At 39.3% G+C, this 17,461-nt stretch overlaps 1 protein-coding gene across 2 annotated transcripts; it reads left to right on the top strand.

Annotated features, from left to right (window-relative positions):
* The first annotated feature begins 1,258 nt into the window (after nt 1–1,258).
* CDKN3 (cyclin dependent kinase inhibitor 3) lies at nt 1,259–16,250 on the top strand. 2 transcript variants are annotated; one of them, XM_059056655.2, is made up of 8 exons: nt 1,259–1,352; nt 3,723–3,805; nt 5,107–5,162; nt 5,884–5,928; nt 8,315–8,537; nt 12,500–12,531; nt 14,224–14,327; nt 16,011–16,243. In XM_059056655.2, exons 1-8 carry the CDS (start codon nt 1,344–1,346, stop codon nt 16,095–16,097), a joined length of 639 nt encoding a protein of 212 aa, XP_058912638.1. In that variant the 5' UTR covers nt 1,259–1,343; the 3' UTR covers nt 16,098–16,243. The 2 variants fall into 2 exon arrangements, with proteins under 2 accessions (XP_058912638.1, XP_066886773.1); XM_067030672.1 differs by lacking the exon at nt 5,884–5,928 and having other exon boundaries at nt 1,272–1,352; nt 16,011–16,250.
* The last annotated feature ends 1,211 nt before the right edge of the window (nt 16,251–17,461 follow it).

The following is a 17,461-nucleotide window of genomic DNA, read 5'->3' as shown; positions in this document are numbered from 1 at the left end:
ACTGCCTTTGAACTACAACTATAACTTTTTCCTGAGTCTCCAGCTCCCCCTAGACTGCCCTATCAGCTTTTGACTTGCCAAGCTTAAAATAAATCTCTTCATGTACATATCCTATTGGTTCTTTTCTCTGGAGAACCCTGACTAATACAGTCTCTAAGTCAAACTGTGCTATCTTCTTCTTTGCTAAAGAATCCTTCCCATTAGCTCTCTACCCACTGGTTTCCACAACGTGAGTCAGGGAGCTGAAAGCTCTGCATATTTTTGTCAGATCAGCAGGTAATATTGCTCCAGGTGACCTTCTTCCCCATGGCCAACTAAACAGGGACTGGAGAATGGAGGAGAGAATAATCAAACTTTTTTTTTTTTTTTTTTTTTTTTTGTGGTACGCGGGCCTCTCACTGCCGTGGCCTCTCCCGTCGCGGAGCACAGGCCCCGGACGCGCAGGCCCAGCGGCCATGGCTCACGGGCCCAGCCGCTCCGCGGCACGTGGGATCCTCCCGGACCGGGGCACGAACCCGCGTTTCCTACATTGGCAGGCGGACTCTCAACCACTGCGCCACCAGGAAAGCCCCAAACATATTTTTTAAAGATAATAGCCAATTACTTAGAAACTGGCACTTAAAACCATCTGGAGACTTTATCTCCTCTTCATAACATACTATTTCATTGATATTTTGTTAACAGGAAGGTTGATCTACATCCTAACCTGTATATATCCTGGAATGGTGAGGAACATAAAATATCAAACACATTAGGTATGTTTATATTCTGGATTTTTCGCGGTTCCCATAGTATTTATATGACTAGATATGACCACAATTATAAAGTCTACAGGATGTGGTGTGTTTTCACAAGATGCTCCAGGTCAATGCTTCCCATCATGCCCTTAAAAAATAAAAAATAATTTAAAAAAACAAATAAAGTTCCCTACCCTGGTACCACTTCGGATCCTGCCTCGAGAAAGTACAGCTTCCCAGCATCCCCACAGCGCTGAGGCGGCCTTTAGAAGATATCGCTCCGCCCCTCTCCCCGCCCCACCCCGCTCCCAACCGCGGGGAGGAGGAAGCCCTCCCAGCCAATCAACACTCAGCAGGGCCCTCCTCCGGCGCGTGTTTCAAAGGCCCCGTAGGAACCAATGAGCGGTTAGAGGCCGAGCCTGGGCACCGGGGGCGGAGTAAGAAACAAAGAGAGTGTCCGATTGGTTCCAAGAAGAAGCCTCGCCCCACCTCACAGAAGGAGGTACCAATGAGCTGAGCGGAGGGGCAGACGGCGCGGGGCGGAAGCTGAGACGCCGGTGCTGCCCGAGGCAGGAGGAGTCCTCCTTAGATGTCTGGCAGCCAGCTATGAAGCCGGTGAGTGGGGCCGGGTATTGGAGGAACCGAGCCGCAGGGATGGGAGCGGTCCCGAGGCCATTTATTGAGCCCGGGGACAGCCCCAGCCTGGTCGCGACACGACTCGCGCAGTAACCGTCCAGGGAAGGGGAGGTGGCGCTTCCCGGGACCTGCGAGAAGGATAGCAGCGAAGGAGTAGGGTCGGAGGCGGGCGAGGGGAAGACAGATATTCGCTGTGCTCCTGTTGTGGGCTGTGAGCTGTCGCATGCGGGGTGTCGTAAGCCTCACAACAGCCCTGCCAGAGAGGGCTGAGCCCCGTTTTACGAAGGAACTGAGGCATAGAGAGCTTAAGTGTCTCCGTGCATCATTCAGCCTGACACCCCAGCCCCAAAGCATATCCTGGGATGCCCTGGGCCTGGGGAGCAGTCCTCTCGGCGGACAGGGAAAACTTCCTGAAAGATGATTAACACCCCCCAGCTTGTGGGTGTGTCACCATGGCCACCATTCCACGGGGCCACCTGGCACTGCGGCCCTTTCCCTGGAGTTAAGAATCTCTGGGCTTGGGGAAGCGGAAACATCCAACTCTGTTAGGATTTGTAAAGCTGGCTGGGAGAGCCTGAGTGAATGGGCCACGCAAACTGAAACTCTTGAATCATCAGAACTGCCTTAAAGAAAGAAAAAACAGGCTTAAGGAGCTGAAGCCCCACCTGACTCACATCACCTACCACCACAGCTGACAACCTGTTGAAGGGGCTCCATTTGAGTTGAGTTGATAATAATAATACAGACAGATCCAAAGCAACTCAAATCCATGGCCTAAATTGGCTCTGTAAAGTGATCTGGTAGTTACGAATAAGACCATCATAGAATAGAATATAGCTTCAGAGCTAGAAAAGACATTAGGCATTTACACTTGCTGATCCCCATAATTCCATGTGGAGGGACATCAGCTGTCCTTCACTCCTGGCCTCTTTCTACACTTGTTCCTAGAAGGGGAAGAGTGAGTGAGCTGATCCCTGAGTTTGGGAGGAACTGAACACAAGTAGCTCAACCCTTCCTTCCCTTCTCTTTGCAGAGAGTACTCTCTGGGGTGCTCTCTGCCACAGGGGAGCCATGGGTTGTCCATCACTGCCTGTGCCTGGGTGGATAAGTCCAATTCTGGAGTGAAGAATTGACAAGCCCACTTGACCTCAGCTTTAAAGCCACATCCTCCATCCTCCATCTGACACTCAGTAATAAAACTGATATATTGATCTCCATTTGCCTCTCCAGTGTCTAATCCCTCAGTTGGTTCCAACTAGGAAGCAGAAGAAAGGTGTGTTTTTTATTGGTCCTATAACACATCTTCCATGTAGAAATGCTTCCCACGTGATTTTCAACTCCTTAGATCAGCACACAAAGTTCATCTCAGTCTCTCTAGTCCAGTGATTCACAAAGTTAGGGACATGTTATTCCACCTATACTCCCACCCACCCACCAACCAAATTGCTAGGCTGTTTGGGGGTTATTTATTGAGAAATGGGGTAGAGAAAACTACTTCTTTAGCTTCCTCTTCTCTGCTCTGATGTCACAGTTCCTGGATACAGTCAGCTCTCGGTGTCCGTGGATGTGGAGGACCAACTGTCCCATGTTGGTCCGTTTTATGTAAGGGACTTGAGCATCTGGGGATTTTGGAACCCGCGGTGGGGGAGAGGTCCTGCAATCCAATCCAATCCAATCCACCCCACCCCCCACGGACACCAAGGGACTATACTGTACAAAGCCCTTTCTCTTTTTGCCTTAATTGCCTTAACTTCTCTATCTGCTTAAAAACTTCGTGCTCATCCGTCAAAACCCAACTAATGGATCTCTCCTCTGTGAAGCTTTCTCCAGCTCCCTAAGCAGTCAGTCACTCCCCTGTCTGCTCTGAAGGGCATAGTGCCATTTTAGCACTTCTAATTTTTTGAATCTATTTACACATTGTCTCTCCAGTTATACTGAAGGCAGGCTATTTATTTTATGGATCTTTGCATCTTCAGAGCTTGGCAAATGAAGGTATCCAAGAAATGTTTGTGAATGAATGAATGAATAAATCTCACTTTATAGTTTTGGAAAACTGAGATCCAGTAGAAACTGACATCACTTGTCCAAGTTTATACAGTAAGTGGCAGAGCCAAGACCAGAAGACAGGTTTCTTGGTTCCCAATCCAACACTCTTTCCACTACATGGGGCTGTAATTATTAATAGAACAGTAAACAGCAATAGCTTATTGATATCGCTGATCTCTCTGATATTCCAGGTTAAGTAAATTGCAAATATGCATCAGTTTGTCTTTAAGCAAGGATCAGCTATACTAAATCTATATGTAAATATTCTTTACAGTTGTTTAACATAACTGATTTCTTTTGAAGCCTACTTCAGTGCAAACAAGTGAGTTTGACTCATCAGACGAAGAGCCTATTGAAGACGAACAGACTCCAATTCAGATATCATGGTATGATACTTTCTGTTCAATGATGAGCTAAAATATTTGATGTGTACATAATAATCTTTGTAGAATTTAGTCTACATATTGAAAATGATTCTCTTCTGATTATATAATTCTTATCTTTCTTATCTATGGTAAAATAAAGCTTTTGCGGGGGGGGGGGGGGGGGGTAAGGGGAGTGGTGGGAGTTCCTTCCTTATACATTGAGAAAACCATAGTAGAAACAAGGAGTTAAGATTTGAATGAGTTCCCATTTAGTACCAAAACCTTCTTATTCTTTTACAACAAAAGAATAGTGTACCAAACATAGGATGAGATACCCTATGTTATCAATTATTCCAGTCCTAGAACTACTTGCCACAATAATGCATCTATCAGCAGACCCTGATTAAGATAAAAGCCACATCACCATAGATACAATAACAAAAACAAATGTTTTTATATAAAATCAACTTCTGAATTTTGGCAGTGACTTAACGGTTACAGCAGATTCTCTACAATCCCTGTAAGTGTAATAATCTCTCTTTAAGCACTGACCCTGCTGTAGGAAGAGAAAAAAAGGGTTGTCCCTATAGTTCTTTTGTTATGCCATCAAATAGCAATTAACTTTCGTTTCCCCTTCTAAGCCACCTTTGAACTCAAAAACTCATCTAATTTTCAGAGTCAGGTGGTATTTATACAATGCCCCATATTTTCCTCTAAATTCATCTTCTGTTTTGCAGACAAGGTGAGCCTCTGCCCGCTTTGTCCCCAGGCACTGCAAACTGGGAATAGGATTTCTTGAAATTATTTCATTTTAACCAAAATCCATTACAACAAAGAAGAGGTAGCCTGTGGTTTTTATTCTATGAAATTGTATCTGTTTAAGGAAGTCCTATAAAGAAATCTTAAAATAGTAATTTTGAATGAATTCTGGAGATGAAATTGTCAGATGGTCATTTTCCAGCTTATTTTTCTAAGGTTACTAACACAAAATGTCTCAGGTAACAAACCACAGGATAACTTAAGTACACTTTATACCAGCTGTAAGCAACCTAGGCATTACTATCTTTAAGTTAGTTTAACTTAGCTTGCCACTTTTAAGACTTAAATTGCAACAAAGCAAATGATAAGTTCCTATTTTAAAACTCCTAGTCTTTCTAAGCCTTTCTGTGACCAATACATTGATATTTAACTATGAATTTTTGTTTTGTGACTGCTGTAAAACTTCAAAACACCTTCATTTAGTGGCAGGCACACACGTTTGTATAAATGTCCATCTATAACTTTAAATTGAACTAAACTTGATAAAGTGTTATTCCTTTCAGGCTACCCCTGTCACGAGTGAACTGTTCTCAATTTCTTGGTTTATGTGCTCTTCCAGGTAGGTGACACTATTGATATATTAGAAATTATTTTTTATATAATTCTCTGTACTGAGCAGTAAGAGAATTTCACAGACTATCAGCCTAGGAACTCAGTTCTGGAAACCCTCTTGGTGGGCTACAGATAAAGGAACATAGACCCACTCTTCAACCCTTCCACATTCACATTCATAGTTCTACATTTCTGATTTACCTATCTTATAAAATGTAACACAGGGGTACAATGTGAGGCTAAGGACTATAGCGAGGTACTTGTTACAGAAAGGACACAGAATAAAGAATCCTTGGATTAAGAGTTCCTTCAGCTGGGATCTATGAATCCCTGGAATTATATTCCTAAGAATATAAGAAATTTAAATTCCCATTCAGAATGGAGTTGAAGCATATAAATGATCATGTGTAATGACTTTCTACAGTAGCTATATACGTGTTTTTTTTTTTTTTTTTTTTTTTTTGTGGTATGCGGGCCTCTCATGTTGTGGCCTCTCCAGTTGCGGGGCACAGGCTCTGGACACGCAGGCTCAGCGGCCATGGCTCGCGGGCCCAGCCGCTCCTCGGCATGTGGGATCTTCCCGGGCCGGGGCACGAACCCATTTCCCCTGCATCGGCAGGCGGACTCTCAACCACTGCGCCACCAGGGAAGCCCTATATATGTGTTTAATATACTTGTTATTTATGACCAGAAACTGACTCTTTCACTTGCCTTGTTACTACTTACAGGTTGTAAATTTAAAGATGTTAGAAGAAATATCCAAAAAGATACAGGTAGGTGTAATATGACAGAACCATCTTAATAGGTTCTTAAAAAATAATACTAAAAATCTCTTTGTCAAAAAGAACAAGCTGTAGTCTCTTCTGAATTTTCCAAAAAAATGTTTGGTATTTCATAAAGTTTCAAGCTATAGACTTATTCTAATATGTGAAGAGGTATTTGTGAAGGGCAAAGAAGACTCATCATTTACTAAACATAGTGTTGCTTTTCACTGATTGTTGTAGTTCTGTACATAAAAACTGCATTTGAGTTATAATGTATAAGTTGGAGGGGGAAAAGTATGTAAATAGAAAGCTGACATTGCACTGCCCAGATCTTTGAACATACTGTTCTTTGCAGACTTGACTGTGATACTGGAAATTAAGCCTGAGCTGGGAACCCAGAGGTAGTATTGAAATTGTCCATCCCACATAGAAAATTTACAGAACCAGTGTCTAGGTGGAAAAGATGGAATAGGGTCTGATCTCTACATGCCCAAGGATGTTCTTAGCCTCAAGTCTAATAATCCTACAAATATCCCAATAATCTGTCCCAATTTGTAATTTATATATTGTATGATACTAACAAATTAGACTTCCAGAATATTTTATTCTGGTTGGCCTGGAATATCTCAAGCCTGATAGTCCTACCAATGTCCTTATAATAAACCAATACAAAAATGTATATATTGTTTGATTCTGACCAGTATAGATTTTATAAATCTTAAAATTCTTCCTAGTTACCCTAGAATATCAATTTGCTAATATACTTTCTTTAATTTACCTACCAGAAAAGACTAATAGATTAGTTGACCCCCTTGCAGTATTTGTAAAGATTTTCTACTCTAGAGATACCCACCATGGTAGGAAATTTCCATTTGGAGAACATTCAGTTATGAGCAAAATATCCTTTAAATCATTGGTTCAAGAACCAATCTTGCACATTTTGGAAAGCCCTGTTCATTTAGTCTCTTCTGTAAAAGGAGTTTCCAATTTTTTACCAAACCTTTTTTTCTTCCAATGAAATCTTAAATGGAATCCAATATACAAAACAGACGACAGTGTCTGAAGGGGAAGACCTAGACTCTCCTGGCAGCACTTCCTGTGTCCATCCTCAGAGTCCTTTCTGGGAAAGTTGAAATCTACTATGTAATAGAAATTATTCAATGCGTGCAAGAGGCAAATAGGAAATTTACCTACTCTCTTAAAAATGGTTACGGATGTCAACTACAAGTTAAACCCTTTTACAAGTACAAAAGCATAATAGTATTATCTAGAGCAGCACTGTCCAACAGAAACATTGGGAGCCACAAATAGAAGCCGTATATGTACTTTTGACATTTTCTAGGGGCCACATTAAAAAAGTAAAAACAGGTAAAATTAATTTTAGTAACATACTTGATTTAACCTCATATAGGCTAAATAGTATCGTTTCAATGGGCTTTAAATATAAAACAAATTATTGAGATAGGAGTTTTTTGGTACTTGGTCTTTGAAATCAGATACGTATTTTACATTTACAATACATCTCAATTTGGACTAAGCCATATTTCAAGTACAGGTTTAGAGTTTCATGATAAAAAGTACTTTGTACTTAAATAGCTAAATGTCCTAGGATTTAGTGGGTGGGGAGAGAACAAGGGGAATCAGATGAGTCAGAATTATTCATTATGAACCAAATGCTCTGTAGTGAATATTGCCCTAAAGAAGCTCCAGTGAACAGAATGGCCTGCAGTACTCTCGCTTGGTTCATATCATTATACTGAAATTCGCTAAGTCACATAATTTTCATACAGCTAATGCTTTATTTCCTAGAAACCTAGTCCATAAAATTAAATACATAATGGTGTGGTACAGTGCAAATATAGGTGAGAATACAAGAGCTCTGGCACCATGGCTATGCTGGAGATTTTATATACAGTGCTTAGGGTAAAACAAATAACAGAGACTTGTACACAGCAAACACCATTGATTTGGTGAGAAGAAAATGGGAAAAAAATGTGCTATCATTCCTTCTTATTTTGAAATATTAGGTGTTTTACAATTTATTTTAAAGCAGTATTTATTGTAAAAAAATTTTTTTTCAAAACAGCAATATAATGGATGTCTTACAATCCAATAAAAAAACATTTTGACTTATAAAGTCAGGTTTCATTTTAATAACCTTTTGGTTCAGATGTTTCTAATTACTATTTTGTGCTTAGTGACTTGGTTTTTACCCTAGTTTGAAGACAGATCAGTATTGTTTTAGATTATTAATGAGCACTTCATAGGTTATCATTTGTTATTTACTTAGTTTGTTTGGCTTAAGGAACTTAACTCCATATTTTCCCTCCTGACTGTATTTAAATTTGTAATGTTTTGTCCATGTGTGTCCTTGTGTATCCTGGTCTATTGGCAGAAGAACTAAAGAGCTATGGTATACAAGACATATTTGTTTTCTGCACCAGAGGGGAACTGTCAAAATATAGAGTTCCAAACCTTGTGGACCTCTACCATCAGTATGGAATTATCACTCATCATCATCCGATTCCAGATGGAGGGACTCCTGACATAGCCAGCTGCTGTGATATAATGGAGGAGCTTGAAATCTGCCTTAAAAATAACCGAAAAACTTTAATACAGTATGTTTTCCTTTTCTCCATATATTACATGAAAAATGTCCCAGTCAAAATGATTTCTCAAATTATTGCATCCTTATGCAGTTATTACCTACCTTATAGTTTGTTGCAAGGATCAAAAGGAGATAATACATGAAAAGTACTAGCACCATGCCTGGCACAGAGCAAGCACTCAGATATTTGCCATTATTACTTTTGAAGAGTAAGGACAATAAATGAGTAGATTAGGAAATTTTTAGGATAGGGTAACAGGGTTTTTTTTCTTTCTTTCTTTCCTTTTGTCTTAGACCTTTACTTATAATTTTGGGACCCTCTCCTTCCCAAAAAAGGTGAGGGCATCATTCTTTTTATGTAACACCATACCTACTGTTCGGCCTTTCAGTTGTTTAGTTCTTCCAACAGAAAGAAGGTCCAGTTTTTAAAAATTAGCAGCAAAGGAATTATCCCTAAGCAATGAGCAATCCTAAGAACAGACTTGAAAACTATATTTGATGATATGAATTTGCTACCTGAATGAAAGAGGGACTCTCATCGTTTGTCAGTGGCTGTAAATAAGCTGCTGGTGTGAAAGTTTAAAACAAAAGAAAATGGATTAAAGGGAAAAAAATGAGAAAAAAGTAGCTTGGAGAAAGGAAGAAGAAAGTGACAATCAGCAGTAGACAGTAGCATTGGAAAGACTCTAAGTGGTGCCATGGAAAGGAACATTAGTTATACCAGAAGTGAGACCCACAGAGCAGAGGGGAGCCAGCCACAAAGAGAAAACTATAGACTTATTCTAATATGTGAGGAGGTATTTGTGAAGAGCAAAGAGAACTCATCATTCACTAAACATAGGTGTTTGTGCTTATTGGGTTTTTGTTTGTTTGTTTTTTTGGTTTTGGGGATTTTGTTTGTTTGTTTGTTTTTTGCATCCTAATCTTCTTAATCCTTTCTGGAGCAAGATAGAGCATTAAGTAGTGTAATACCTCAAAAGCTCTAAGGTCATTGCTTTGAGCTAGAAAGTACACAGACTATAGCAAATAACTGAGTAGTCTCAGGCACCTAGGAAAAGGGCAAGCCCAGCCAGCTTCTCTCTCCTTAGACCAAGAGCCCCAGGGCTTCATGCCAGTAGCTCATGTTCTGAAAGCAAACAACCAGTACAAGCGTCTTTGGGGACACATATCTGTTTGTGACCAAACTAAACTCTGATATAGAGAACTATCACCTGCAAAGTAGGGGAAAAAGAACTAGAAACCATCCTACATCCTACAGTTTTCCAAACTTTATAGAAACACATAATCTCTCATCTAGTACTAATTGTAGAAGCAAAATTTTAGAATAAATACAGTTGCCTGTGCTAAATTTTCTGATAAATCTAAGTAAAATAGCATTAGGTGGTTAGATGGAGCTAGTGAAAAATATTTTACAATTTTTGAACCCATTTTCAAACCAATTCTGAGATATTTTTTTTTTCAAACGAATCTTTGAAAGCAGCCTCTACTGAAAGATTATACTAGAGATCAAACCAGCTCATTTTAGAAAAGCTTAACAAAATCTACTCCAGCAAGTTCTAGCAAACCAAATGCTCTAGTGTTTGAATACAAACAGAATGGAAAGGTGGATGGGCAATCTTGCATATGTCAGATGCTTCAGGCTCCCATAAAATGAAACGTCTGATGACTGGAAATTTTCATTGGCCTAGAGCTTTCAAAGGTGTCCCTACAGCGACTAATGTTTGTTTGGACAAAGATGATTTTCTATCCTTTCTGCTACCTTTGGGTGCCCACACTGCTAGACAGCTCTAGAGTTTATCCCTCAGAAAGAGGGTTTTTTTTTTTTCCCTGTTCTGTTGTCTGTCCTCCCTGGACATTTTTGTTCCTTTATAAAGTCAGTGAACACTGCTCGCCTATTTTGTTACATCATTTCTGCAGCTGTTGTAACAAAGGACCACGAACCGGGTCGCTTAAAAAACAGAAGTTTATTCCCACCCAGTTCTAGTGGCTAGAAGTCCAAAATCAAGGTGTCAGCAGGGCTATCTTCAGTCAGAAACCATGGATAGAGTCCTTCCTCACTTCTTCCTAGCTTCTGGTGGTGGCTGGCAATCCTTGGCATTCTTTGGCTTACGGCTGCATCACTCCCCTCTGCCTCTGTCATTACATGATTCTCCCTGTGTGTCTGTTTTCATATGGTGTTTCCTATTATAAGGACACCAGTCATATTGGATTAGGACCCACCCTAATGACCTCATCTTGATTATATCTGCAAAGGCCCTATTTTCAAATAAGGTCACATGCACAGTACCAGTGATTAGGTACAACATATCTTTTGAGCGGGGCACAGTTCAACCCATAGAACCTACTGTGTATGAAACATTGTGAATATAAAACACACACTCTAGACACAGTCCCCACCCTCAAGGAACCCACAGCCAACGACACTATCATGTAAGTGTAATAATACTCAAAACAGGTGTATATGAGGCAGTACACAGGATGGCAGTGGTTTCTATGGGGGCGCAAAGAAATTTCAGAAGTTGAAATTTGAGCTAAGTTTTGAAGGATGAGTAGGAATCAATCAAACGAGAGGAAAGATAAAAGCTAGCAAGATATAAAGTAATCTTTTTCTTTTTTTTTGGCTGCGTTGGGTCTTTGTTGCTGCGCATGGGCTTTCTCTAGTTGTGGTGAGCGGGGACTACTCTTTGTTGCGGTGTGTGGGCTTCTCATTGCGGTGGCTTCTCTTGCTGCAGAGCACTGGCTCTAGGCGCACGGGCTTCATTAGTTGTGGCTCACGGGCTCTAGAGTGCAGGCTCAGTAGTTGTGCTGCACGGGCTTAGTTGCTCCGCGCCATGTGGGATCTTCCCAGACCAGGGATCGAACCTATGTCCCCTGCATTGGCAGGTGGATTCTCAACCACTGCGCCACCAGGGAAGTCCCAAAAGTGGTACATCTTAATCTTGCAGAAAGCCACTAAAATGTTCTACCTCTCTCTACCTTTATACAGTTGAGCCTTGTCCCTGAAACAGGCCTACAGCTGGGACACTTTGTAGAAAGCAGGTTCATCAGTTATCGAGGGGTCAGTACATGTTTGGTCCTCTGTTTCACATCCTATCACAAGACATGTATCTTAAGCTCCATCTACAAATACACCACAGTAACTGATGCTCATGATGAGTTGTCAGCAGTGAATTAGGATCAGTACAACCTCTGAAAAAGTTAGGAAGTATGGAATACACTTTTTTAGGATCTTTGAAACTGATTAAAGTGAATGGTTTTATTGCTTAATAATCAGTCCTTGTTTTTCTAGAAAATCCAGTTATACAGAACTGCTCATTTCTTCACAATGCCACATAATAGCAGCTAACGTTCATTTACCTCTTACTCTATGCCAGGCTCTGTTGCGAGCTTTACAAATGTTATCTCATTCAGTCCTCACTGTGACATAGGTACCGTTGCCGGCCCCATCTTATAGGTGAAAAGGCTGAGGCCCAGAGAGGTTAAATAACTTAGGTTCACACATCTAATAAGTGACAGATTCAGGATTCAACCGCAGGCGGTAGGGCTCCAGAGCGCAAGCTTTAAACCTCTAGGATACACTGCCTCTTTACTCTTTCTAGATGAATGAAGAATTATCATATGGACCTGTCCCATAACCACTAAGGTTTTGTTTAGAGAAAAATTAAGTGGCAGTTGGTAAAAGTCTGATTTCTATCAATTTAGTAACATGTTCCACTCCTCAGATGTTTAAAGAGGTCAATAAAAAGCCCCTGCCTTCTTTGTCCCTTATAGGTGTACAGAATACCTCCCAACAAACAAATAAGCACACTTTGCTCTTGATTGATTTATTCAAAAATATTTATTAATCTCTGGGTACAAGGCACTGTGCTAGGCATTAGAGTAGAAATAGAAGGCAGAAAGAGCAAGTCTCTGGTTGTAATTGTTGGCATGGAATGAAAATGTACAAACTTCAAAACTGTACTTCCCTTTCAGCTGTTATGGAGGACTTGGGAGATCTTGTCTTGGTAAGAAATATATTTCTATTATTCAGTTTGTTTTTTTTTTTTACCTCGAAGTACGAAAACTTGTGTTTCTGGGCCATATATATGCTCACTTTGTATGAAAATGAGATGAAACACAATATATATCTGCTAAGACCCAAAGGATTATTTAAGGCCCTAAATTTGGTGTTCCCTAGAAAGCCTGGGTGGGAGTCAGAGGTATTTTCAGCATCGTTTTGCAGGATTCTACAAAACATAATTTACAGGTCTTAGCACCTGCATTCTTGTGTTTTGTTTTCTAATGTTCTCCCTTTGCAGGTGTTAAGATATGGACAGTAACTTCTAAATAATATCCATGGGTAACATAAGCATAAAAACAAAGTTATATATGTTAACTTTAAACTTTAAAAAAATGTATTCGTGGGGGGAAACAGCTAATGAAATACCACAGTGGGAGTAACAGTTATTCCTTTTAGTGTTGGACAATATCAAAATTACAAAGTTTTGTGTTTCAAAGACATTATCAAAATGAAAAGACAACCCACAGAATGGGAAAAAAAATATTTGCAAAACCATATATCTGATAAAGGACTTACCCAGACTCTATAAAGGAACTCTTACAACTCAATAGTAAAAAGACAATTAAAAAATTTAAAAATGAGCAAAGGATATGAATAGACATTTCTCCAAACAAAATATACAAATGACCAATAAGCGCATGGAAAAATGCTCAACATCTTCGTCCTCAGAAAAATGCAAATCAAAACCACAGTGAGATACCACCTAACACCCATTAGGATGGCTGTTATCCAAAAAGTGGAGAACAAGCTTCGGAGAGGATGTAGAGAAACTGGAACCTAAATACACTGCTGGTGGGAGTGAAAAAGGTGCAACTGCTTTGGAAAACAGCCAGGCAGTACTTCCTCAAACAGTTACACATAAGAGTGACCATACAACCCAGCAATTTCACTCCTAGGCATATACCCCAAATAAATGAAAACAGGTCCAGACAAAACCTGTGCACTAACACTTATAGCCACATTATTCATAATAGCCAAAAAATGGAAACAACCTAAATGTCCATCAGCTGACAAATGGAGAAACAAAACAAAATGTACAGCCATACAATGGAATATTATTCACCCATAAAAATGAAGTACTGATATGTGCCACAATATGTACAAATGTTGAACACATTATGCTAAGTGAAAGAAGCTAGTCGCAAAAGACCACGTATGATTCCATATATATGAAATGTCTAGAACAGGCAAACCCATAAAGACAAAGTAAATTAGTGGTTGCTTAAGGGAGGGGAGATGGGTGATAGAGGGATGATAACAAAAGTATACAGGGTTTCTTTCTGAGGTGATGAAAATGTTCTAAAACTGACTGTGGTGATGGCTGCATTTAACTGTGAATACACTAAAATCCACTAAATTATGCACTTTAAATGAATGAATTGTATGGGATGTGAATTATCATAACTCAATAAAGCTGTTTAAAAAAAATGAAGCCAGTGTTAAATTTTAATTCAGCCACAGTCATTTAAAATCAAAATTTGTCAAAAGCACATATTAAAAGCCTTTTAATTCATTTCCCAAACTCAGTCTTCTGCACCAATAGAAGTCTGAATTAAGTATAAGCATATCATTAATTTATAATATACTATAAAAATATAACACGTAGTATACAATCTTTGTCTCATGTTCTATTTAGTAGCCGCTTGTCTCCTCCTATACCTGTCTGACACAGTATCACCGCAGCAAGCCATCGACAGCCTGAGGGACCTGAGAGGGTCTGGAGCAATACAGACCATAAAGGTAAGGAGGGTGACTGTTCTCCGGAGGCTGTGGTCAGGGGCAGACCGTCACAGTGTAACACCTTATCAAAAGGGTAATGAAAATCCAAAGCATTCTATTATTCATGTATCACCTGTTTATATTTTGATTTTTATTTAAATATAACCTGGATGTCTGAAAAAGTTCAGTTTTTCAAACAAAATAATGAAAAATTTGAACTTTCCAGTTTACTCTTTCAAGATCCACTACTGTTCAGTTTTTGCCCGTTCTGTTCTGGGAATGGATCCTCTCACCTGGAAAAATGAGGCAGTTACTGTAAACTTGGTAGTTTCCTGGGTATATTTTTGACCAAAAAGATCTCATGAAGATCCTATTACTGTATCACCAAAACATTTAACAAAGATAGACGAATGACTATAATAGAAAAAAATGTAAAACCATGCTAATTACCCTTTGCTGTGGATAACCTAAGTGACATCTTTCCCATTTACTTTCTATTTAACACCAAAACACTGCAGTAGCAAAGCCCCAAGGATATTATTGATTTGTAGACCTGTAAAGCTAACTTGCCTTCCTTTCCCAATTACCCAGTCTCAACTTTAGGACTAAGCCTGAGGAGGAGCGGGTTCTGAAAACAGAAGCTCCCTTTATTATTGGTTTTTAACAAACGATGCTTCATATTCAACATGTTCCCAAGTGTCTGTTGACACAAAACAAAATACACGGTCAAACATGTATATGCATGTTTTACATCTTTAATCGTAGAGAGTTAACCCCACATTAATATGGGCTGTCAATTTATCACCTCAGCATTCTGGGGCAAACGTGCTTTCTCCATCTCTGTGCTGATGTAAGTTAGCAGTATGCAATTTCAATTTCTGAACAGTAATACAAAATGAGATTATTGGCAGAGTGAGAATATCCTCTGGGCAGCTATTAAAACTCCAAATGAATTATTATTATTATTATTTTGCGGTACGCAGGCCTCTCACTGTTGTGGCCTCTCCCGTTGCGGAGCACAGGCTCCGGACGTGCAGGCTCAGCGGCCACGGCTCACGGGCCCAGCCGCTCCGCGGCATGTGGGATCCTCCCGGACCGGGGCACAAACCCGTGTCCCCTGCATCGGCAGGCGGACTTTCAACCACTACGCCACCAGGGAAGCCCCAAATGAATTATTTAAAGATTTTATTTTGCTTATCTGTTAAGATTAGTGATTTTATTTTAATATTATCTACTATGAAAATTGTTCCAAATGGATTTTATCATCACCAAAAGCAGAAAACTAAGGCTTCTGTAAATTAAGAAATAGATTTTCTTGAATATGCTGCCATTAATCGTTGCAGAAAGTGCCCTCTCCCCTGTACTTACTCCCCAGGGGATAATGCATTAGCAAAAAGAATATCTTTGTGTTTTTAATCTTATTTCCTCCTGCCAGTAAAGGGAGAAAGGATTTTAAAGATTTATAAAACACTGCTGTTATTTCATGCTACCTCCTAATTTTTAGAGATTTTTAAAACAAGTTTTTCACACTATATGTAGTTTTATTGAAAGATAAAACTTCCTCAAGATAGAAATACCTCCTTACGCAAAAGGACGTAGAACTGTTTTTATCAAGTATTTTTTTGATTCCTGATTCTGACTAGTATGACTACTCTGGTAATCAGCTTTCTATAATGTATTTCAATATATCTTTACTTTTTTCAGCAATATAATTATCTTCATGAGTTCCGGGAGAAACTAGCTGCACACCTATCATCAAGAGAGTCACTATCAAGATCTGTATCTAGATAAAAGAATTTCAAATAGCATATATACATGACCATGGCAGAAATTTGAGCTCTCTAACATTTGTATTGAGATGAAACTACTATTGTTATCAAATTGAATGTAATGAATGTAGATGTATATGTGCAGATATTCTTAAAGCTTTTATTGACAAATTTCACTGTGTCTCTTTCATCTCTTATAGGAGATAGAAAAACTGGTATACAATTTTCCTTTTAAAAATGCACTAGCTGCTCTGTTGTATTTTACCTGGAGGCAATGCTGAAAAAAAGCATATGGAAAAAAATATTTTTATTTTTTAACCACACTCTTACCTCATATTATCGGTAACTACTGGGTAGCATATGACATAGTAATATATATGAAAATTGGTATGAGCAGCCATGCTAAAATTATTTAAATAACTCTTACCCTCTATTCCTCTGAAAATTTCTCCCACTGTTTTCTCTACTTCATAGACATACAGAATTGTGAGGGATCCTATGAATCATCTCATCACCTCCCTCCCAATACCAGATCATCCCAACAGGTGTTTATCCAGCATTTGCTGGAATTTTCCAATTGGTTCAGACAGCTGCTCTGTTTTTACAGCATTCATTTTTTCACCCTAGGAACTACACAGGATGAATTTAATCCCTCCTCCACAGTTATTTTATAAAAGCACTTACCTACAGATTAAGTCTCCAGTTCTCTCACTCCTTCACTTCACTCTATGCTAATGAACATGTCTTTTTGTCTTTAAATTCCATGTTGAGCTACTGAAAGTAGTCATTTGTAGACAAGGATCATACAGTGAGTCAAAGTTAAGAGACCTCAGTGGTGTCACTGCGGCAGAGTGCCCTGGCTCTCTTGGCTACTGGTAGTCACAAGCGTGGCCAACAGCCAGAGGCATTTCCACACAAGACAAAGCAAATTTCACTACATCAACCCTTACTTTTAAATAATCATATAATTACCAAAAGTCTTACTCTGTCTCTCACTCTTCTTGCTCTGATGGACTACTTTAATTTCATTAGAGAATAAAACAATTACTAATGCTGTTTGGGAACTTCAGACCAGAGAGCCAGCATGTATCATAATATAAAATCAATGTTTTAATACTTTTGTATACACAGTGCTTCTAGAACCTAAGGTTTTATAAGACTATTAAGGAAGGTGGGAGAATCGCATATCCCTAGGGATTTCTTACCCAAGGTAATAAATGCCAAAACTTAGAGCTAGAAAGTTATTTATTTTTTTTTAAAGTACAGGCTGCAATAATAGACTGACCTTCCTCCTCATGATTTTGGTATTATAACCAAACACAGTTTAAAAATCACAATATTCCATTAAACTTTAAACAGTCATTGAAATTGACATTACCAAATCTT

This window comes from Kogia breviceps, chromosome 3 (assembly GCF_026419965.1).
Source record: "Kogia breviceps isolate mKogBre1 chromosome 3, mKogBre1 haplotype 1, whole genome shotgun sequence".
Lineage (NCBI taxonomy): Eukaryota > Metazoa > Chordata > Mammalia > Artiodactyla > Physeteridae > Kogia > Kogia breviceps.
This window is presented reverse-complemented; position numbering and strand designations above follow the sequence as displayed.

Coding starts and splice junctions, on each gene's coding strand:
- CDKN3 (XM_059056655.2), top strand. Junction 3,806..5,106: donor ACTCCAATTCAGATATCATG/GTATGATACTTT, acceptor TATTCCTTTCAG/GCTACCCCTGTCACGAGTGA. Junction 14,328..16,010: donor GAGCAATACAGACCATAAAG/GTAAGGAGGGTG, acceptor TACTTTTTTCAG/CAATATAATTATCTTCATGA.